The sequence below is a fragment of the Haliotis cracherodii genome, unplaced genomic scaffold (genome assembly GCF_022045235.1).
Source record: "Haliotis cracherodii isolate W230 unplaced genomic scaffold, xgHalCrac1.p SCAF_13, whole genome shotgun sequence".
NCBI classification, from domain to species: Eukaryota; Metazoa; Mollusca; class Gastropoda; order Lepetellida; family Haliotidae; genus Haliotis; species Haliotis cracherodii.
The window spans coordinates 29,839,668-29,847,523 of NW_027266268.1; the positions used below are offsets into that span (position 1 = coordinate 29,839,668).

Consider the following 7,856-nt stretch of genomic DNA (forward strand, 5'->3'; position numbering starts at 1 on the left):
GGAGAAGTCCCATTCGCTGTCTGGGCTGCGTGTGGAGGGGGCAAAGGCTCTGAGCTGATGATGAGCCTAACCAGCCTGACTGTGCCTGGATCACCCAAACCCTCTTTGCTGCATTTTTCATTTATCTTAATCTGTAAAAAAAATAATAATAACAATAAATCCTGACACATCTTTATTGGCAAAGGATAACTTCCCTGGTGCATCGACTTGAACGTTTTGGGTTGTATAGGGTTTGTCTGTCAGGGATACTGTTGTTTGAAGACAAGGAATGTAGGTTACCCGGGGCACATTTTTAATGGCAAGAGATAATTTCTCATACATAAACATCAAGGTTTTGGTTTGTACAGGGTGTGTCTGTCTGGTACGACGAGGCTGTTGCAGTTGTCGGTGGTGCAGCAGTAACTGCAGGTGATGGCTGAGGACACTGTAGTGGGGTCGACGTCCACACACTCGCTGTTGCCAGAGGTCTGTTCGTACCATTGTCTATTGCACGTAGTTTCGTTGACACACCTACATAGAACAAACCGAGTCACTAAAGCGTATTTGCAAATGTTTTTTGGTTGTTGTTGTTGTTGTCTTTAAAATTGTTCTCCGCTTCCGTGGTCTTGTGGTAGAGCGTCCGCCCGGAGAGCGGAAGGTCCGGGGTTCGATCCCCGGCCGCGTCATACCAAAAGACGCTAAAAGATGGTACTTGTTGTAACCCTGTCTGGCGCTCGGCATTAAGGGGCTAAAAGAAGGACTAGTCGGCTCGGGGTCAGTATACTGTGACAATTTCACCTCACTTTTAAAATTGTTCAACCACTCAGTTTCCAATATTAGAGTTTCATGCGGGCGGCTGTTGATATATGAGAATCTGGATCCGACGTGGTAGATGTTTACTTATATATTTCGATCAGTGTATATACAAAGGTATTTTTATCGATTTTGACACCTTAACTGCCAAAACAAATACCGACACCGTGTGGATTTATGGTTTCACGGTAAATAGGGCTTAACATAAGTAATACCCAAACTAATGGCATCGTCAGTTGACACAACACACACGGTTCCTTTAAAAATGGAAAAAAATATATACTGTGTCAGTTTCGTTATACAAATTGCTGCAGATTGTTTAGTTCCATCCTAAATCACATCAGAATATAAATTTATTTTCTCACCTTCTGATGAACTTCGTGGTAGTATCAGTGTGTTGATAAACGTCGGTCATACAGAAACCCTTATCTTGTGTACAAGGGTAGGAGTTTGGCATGATAGTTTCCGAAATTGTGCAGTAGGTTGCCGTGTCTGCATTCCCACACTGAAAACATAATCGCTCTATCGCTTTCCCTGTGGAGGACTTGCTAGTGGGGATTCCAGTAGGAACACTTGCAGAGGAGTGAACTGCATGTGAAGTCCTGAGACCTTTTGAGGAACCCCTTGGATTGGTGGTAGTGGTGCCGGTGTCAGTAGATGGAGCTTGGTATGTAGTTGTAGTGGCAGTTGAGGTAGTTGTAGATGTTGTGCTGACGGCGACATGTGTAGGTGGAGTAGAAGGAATAGTTGCTGATGTTTCAGGTGTCGTGGTCCTTGTACTTCCAGATGCAGTATCAATAGTTGCGGGAGAGGGAGATGCAAAGGCGGTTGTAGATGGCGCTGTGGGGGCTGTGATGGTAGTGGCAGATGGCGCTGGAGGGGTTGTGATGGTAGTGGCAGATGGCGCTGGAGGGGTTGTGATGGTAGTGGCAGATGGCGCTGGAGGGGTTGTGATGGTACTGGCAGATGGCGCTGGAGGGGTTGTGATGGTAGTGGCAGATGGCGCTGTGGGGGCTGTGATGGTAGTGGCAGATGGCGCTGGAGGGGTTGTGATGGTAGTGGCAGATGGCGCTGGAGGGGTTGTGATGGTACTGGCAGATGGCGCTGGGGGGTTGTGATGGTAGTGGCAGATGGCGTTGTGGGGGTTGTGATGGTAGAGGTAGATGGCGCCTTGGGGGCTGTGATGGTACTGGCAGATGGCACTGGGGGGGTTGTGATGGTAGTGGCAGATGGCGTTGTGGGGGTTGTGATGGTAGAGGTAGATGGCGCCTTGGGGGCTGTGATGGTAGTGGCAGATGGCGCTGTGGGGGTTGTGATGGTAGAGGTAGATGGCGCTGGAGGGGTTGTGATGGATGGCGCTGGAGGGGTTGTGATGGTAGTGGCAGATGACGTTGTGGGGGTTGTGATGGTAGAGGTAGATGGCGCTGGAGGGGTTGTGATGGTAGTGGCAGATGGCGCTGGAGGGGTTGTGATGGTAGAGGTAGATGGCGCTGTGGGGGTTGTGATGGTAGTGGCAGATGGCGCTGGAGGGGTTGTTATGGTAGTGGCAGATGGCGCTGGAGGGGTTGTGATGGAAGTGGTAGATGGCGCTGGAGGGGTTGTGATAGTAGTGATAGATGGCGCTGTGGGGGTTGTGGTAGCGGCAGATGGCGTCGTAGGAGTTGTGATGGTAGTGGCAGATGGTGTAGGGGTTGTAGTGTTAGGTTGTGTTGTAGGGGTTGTAGTGGTAGTGGAAGGTGTTGCTGTGGGGACTGTGATGGTGGTGGTAAATGGCGCTGTGGTGGTAGTGGTTGATGGTTTTGAAGTGGTTGTGGTAGTGGTAGGTGGTGCTGTGGATGATGTGGTGGTAGTTGTTGATGGTGTTGTAGGGGTTGTGGTGGTCGTGGAAGATGGTCTGATGGGAGTTTTGGTGGGAACAGTAGTAGTTTGTGGCGATCCAGGTGCTGAAAATAAAGTAGAAGCATGGACAGTCTCACAGACAATTACAACGGCTGTAGAAGTTATTGATGTCCAAAACACATATGGTTAATGGTCTTGTAGATACTGCATAAATAAACCAACTGCTATATCATGCATTATTTAACCTATCATACAAAATGGCCGTCAGATCAACTGAAAATACATGATACTAATGGTAAGAGTGAGTGAGTGAGTGAGTATGGTTTTACGTCGTTTTTAGCAATATTCCAGCAATATCACGGCGGGGGGCACCATAAATCCGCTTTACACATTGTACCCATGTCGGGATCGAACCCGGGTCTTGCGTGACGAGCGAACGCTTTTACCACTAAGCTACCCGACGGCCCCACTAATGGTAAGAAGTAATAGTAATAATCACGATAACATTAATATTCAATTCATAATTATGTTATAGTTGACACGAGCCCCGACTGTACGGAATAGGTTTCAAGCACACCTGCAAATACGCACTGTTTTAATGAGGTTCAACTTTATATTGAAGTTTCTTTAGCCTGACCTTTCTGACAAAGGCCACAATAGCTGGGACACGTGGCGCTGGCGAGAATGTCACTGCAGATGTCTGGGAGAGTGTCACATGCATCTTCTTTTAGGAAATCAGTGCAGGGGGGCAGCGATACATGGGCTGTGAAAAGAATCGTCTCAGTAGGTCATGTGAATATCAGTTATCTGAACAGATTGACATTTGGTAAGTTGACGATCAGTTGACGATCAGTCAGGATTAACTCACTATTCTTTGTTGGTCGGTGGAGTGGTCCGGTGTTGAAGGAGTCGAGGGCAGAGTGTGTGAAAAAAAGAGTAACAAAGCCTTTTTCATAATCATAAGAAGAGCAGAGTCTGCTGTACGATTCAGACAATGTCATAAGCATTTCCACAATATCATAAGCATTTCCACAATATCATAAGCATTTCCACAATATCATAAGTATTTCCACAATATCAAAGGAAGGAGGCAATATGATAACATTCATTTGGAAGATTTTCTGCCTCTACTTCAGGAACCATTGTGTTTGCACAAGGCAAGAACAAGACTCGAATCTATATCGTTGAAAGAAATCAAACGACGTTTGCTGATGCAAGGGTCTAAGAACGGTATGGACCCACAGTATCGACTCGTGCATACAGTTCTTGGTATTGCTTTGAAACGTTTGGACAAAACCGGAAACAGAGTAAACTAAATCAGAAAAATGCTACATGTTGAAATGGAAATTTGCAAACAAGGCAATATGATGCCTTTAATTTAGTAACATTCTCACAGAAAAAACCCCATTTTCCTAAATGTCAATTCCAGGAACCACCAACAGTTTCAGTTTCTTATATGAACACAATTTAATCTAAGTTGTTCAATTACATGAACGGGCTATTCTCTTGCATTAACAATTTATATTCACAGGACATGGACTCCGCAGCTCATAGTGTATATTCCACTACATGTGGCTGTCAAAGTTCATCATACTGTTATCAACATGTTTGTTATATAATCATAGGTGACCTGACTATTGTTGAAAATAACAACCTTTGTCAGTTATTCCAATATGACCAACATATCATGAGCAGCCACCTACTAATTGGGATCACAACTTTAAGATCATTATGAATGCTGTCTCAGCACATACCAAAATGGCCCCAAAGAGAAGAAAACCGTGATGAATATCTTTCCGTGTGGGCTAGGTCCGTTAGTGATGTATGTGTAGAATGCACAAACTGGAAAAGAGGACACTGAATTGGATAAACCCATCCTGTACCAGTCAGCTGTCATCCAAACTCTAGTTACCCTTCATAACGAATACAACCATTATATGTAAGCATTAATGTAAATATTGTTTGATCAAAGAACTAGGTATAAGTGACAAATCAAATAGTGCCGCCTTTTATGTTGAGGTAGAAATATGCCCAAACCATGCATCAGCACTATCAACTTTAGACTTGACTCAAAATCTGAAGGCATGTACATAACTCTTTGGTACTGGATCTAGAGCTCCAAACAAATTTCATACAAAGAGATATATTTCCAGGTCCAGAAAGTGTCTCAGAGACTAATCATAATCCAAATCAAATATTCACAGAAAGTATTTGAAACAAATGGAATTAATACACCGTGGATTATCAAAATCTCAAAGAATTTGCTTGAATATTTCGTAATAACAGAAAAGAACCAATATCATTTCTACACATCACTATCCCACACGACGAACTTGAGAGAAAACGTCAAAGAGCGTCATACGACTCTTGCTCAAACGTTGTTTCATCAGGATGATGACATTCAAGCCCTCAATAACACTTTCAAAGAGTTTTATGGAAGACATGTAGAAGACATTCCTATTTGACGCATCAGTTACAATAAATGATGTCCCATTCAATTTTATATATTAACTTGTGCCAAATGTTCCCGTGAACAAATAACTTGTTCAGGTAAACAATTAACTTGCCTTTGCACGTGTTTATGACTGGCGCCAACTGATAATGATTCATATACATATTCTTATGATATAGTCAGAATTGTATGATTTCTTATGATTATGGAAATTGGTTTTGTCGGTTTGTATTGTTTATCAGTTATTTCTAAGCGCTGGTGGATGCATATAGAGTAAAACGTCGTACATATGAACGTGACCTCTGCGTAGAATCGTATGTCGTACATTAGTTTGTATGTCTTATATGACATTGTGTCAAACATGCACAGGTTAAGACATAATATGACATCCGTACACACAGAGAACATGTCATACATATGGATATCGTATGTCACAGATAAACAGGTCGAATGTCAAATTGTCTGAGATGTGGGTGCTACAGGTTGAGCAGGACATACTCACTCTTCTTGCTGACACTGATTTTCAGTGATCCACTCATAGATGTTTTGCCACGATTTTGCCTTTTCTGGTTATTCTCTGGCGTTGAAGTTTTTACATACACATACAAAGGTCATGTGGGCTGTAACATGACAGGAAATATACGCAAGAATTAATGTTCCAAGAAATGCACCAACCTGTTGGGCAGGCATGACATGTCTTTGCACACAACGTGGGTCCGATTGGGTTGTTGCAGATGCCCACCATGGTGCTGCAGATGCTGTCGTGGTCTTTACAGGTGTCCACCGCCACGGTAGTAGCTGACAGACAAAGGCATAGGTCATTTAAGGTCAGTCATGATAAATGACATAAGGTTTGTATCATATAGAATGCACAGATATAAACAGTTTGAGTATGTGGCTCTTTATGTCTGTATAAGCAAATAAAAGCAAAAGAAAACATTCACGCAATCGTATTTCCCCTGAACGCAGAGTTCATTGTAGGATTCCGACTATCATAAGCATGTGTTTATGAATCACTATCAAATAGTGATGATACCAGATGTTCACAACAAGGTGAGCGTATCCTGTCTCACCGGTGGCACCGTCACAAACAATAGCAAAGACAAGTCCATTGTTCAACTGAAAATAACACGGGAACATATGGTTCTTGTCAAAATAGGGAATTGCATCAGACATTGTTTTTGTCAATGATATTTGGAAATGTCCTCCACATGTCGACCACAAAACTCTAAAAACTTCGAAAGCCTGACTGAGGCCATGAATATTGTAACCCTGATCACACAACTCTTGGGCAAGAAACGTTTGACTCTGAAATATTCGAAGAAAAAGGCATGCTTGTTTGTACCTCAAAAGTTGTGAGCTGCTTGAATATTGCTTGACATAAAAGGGAATGTTGACTGTTCGAAAGTTAATGCCATCCCCCTTGTTATACTATCTTGTGGAGGGTTTTTGGTCAAACAACTTCTGAGCAAGAGTTCAAGACGCTCTTTGAGATCATGGTACATTTTCGATTGCAACTTAAAAGTTGTGAAATTGTGGCAGCAAAAGCTGGAGCTGCTGGAAGACTGTTTGACCTGAAGGGAAAGTTGAGTGTTCGTATGGTCATCAAGTTTTCTGACAAATACTCAATGATCAAGGAATGAAATTCTTCCTTAAGGTTTGACATAATTCAACTTGGTTCTTTTCTGAGTTTGCAAAAATCAAGCAAGTCTTTTATAATTTTAAGAATCCACATGGCATTACTTCCATTTGATCCAAATACTTTTGTTGAATATCGAAAAACCCCTTCCTTAATTGTATTAAGGATGATGGATAATCTTTGAGACGGAATTTCCTCGAGACTGAAATGTATCTCTCTTTGTACGGGGACCTCCTCCGTGTTAAAGTGGTAGAGCGTCTGCCCGGAGGGCGGGACGTTTGATCCAGGCCGCGTCATACCAAAAGACGTGTAACGATTGTACTTGTTGTTACCCTGCCTTGCACTCAGAATTAAGGGGCTAAAACAAAGACTGGTCGGCTCGATGTCAGTATACTGGGATATTCATGATAAACCGCGACATGATACCTCAGCTGGCTAGCACTATAAAGTCAGCTTTGGTCCGGACGAGTTCAAGCACACACACGCACGCACAGACGCACGCACGCACGCACGCACACACACAGCCATACATACACCCACACCCACACCCACACGCACGCACGAACACATACATGTCGCTATATAACTGCAATAATCGCAACGTTCCACCCCATTTCACCTCACCTCTTGGTACGGATCTTTAGTAACCTTTGTAATCCAAAACAAGACAACTCCCGGTGTCCACCTTCGTGATATTGCTGAAATATTGCTAAAATCGGAGTAAACCCAAACTGACTGCACCATTGTCTGTTACGAAAGATGAACCAACCTGGTTGACAGGAATGACACGTCTTCGCACATAGTGCCGGTCCGATTGGGTTGCTGCAGATATCCGCCATGGTGCTACAAACTGGATCGTGGTCTTTGCAGGTGACAACCGGCTTGGTAACTGCTGACACTGTTTGAACATGACATGCAAACAGAGGCAATATGTGTGTGTATGAGAGAGGTAATATATCCAACATATAGATGTAATATATCCAACATATAGATGTAATATGTGCATCATATAGATGCAACATGTCCTACATTGAGAGGTAATGTGTCCTACATATAGAGGTTATATGTGATTCATATAGGGGTAATATGTCCTACATATAGATGTAACATGTGCTTCGTATAGAGGTAAATTGT

At 43.2% G+C, this 7,856-nt stretch overlaps 1 protein-coding gene across 1 annotated transcript; it reads right to left on the reverse strand.

Annotated features, from left to right (window-relative positions):
• Positions 1-225: 225 nt before the first annotated feature.
• On the reverse strand, positions 226-7,561 carry LOC139458604 (integumentary mucin A.1-like). Its single transcript, XM_071240030.1, has 5 exons — positions 7,492-7,561; positions 5,759-5,881; positions 2,363-2,534; positions 1,158-1,334; positions 226-510 (listed from the first exon to the last, which is right to left on the reverse strand). The coding sequence occupies exons 1-5, from the start codon at positions 7,559-7,561 to the stop codon at positions 327-329; spliced, it is 726 nt and encodes a 241-aa protein (XP_071096131.1). The 3' UTR covers positions 226-326.
• Positions 7,562-7,856: the final 295 nt, after the last annotated feature.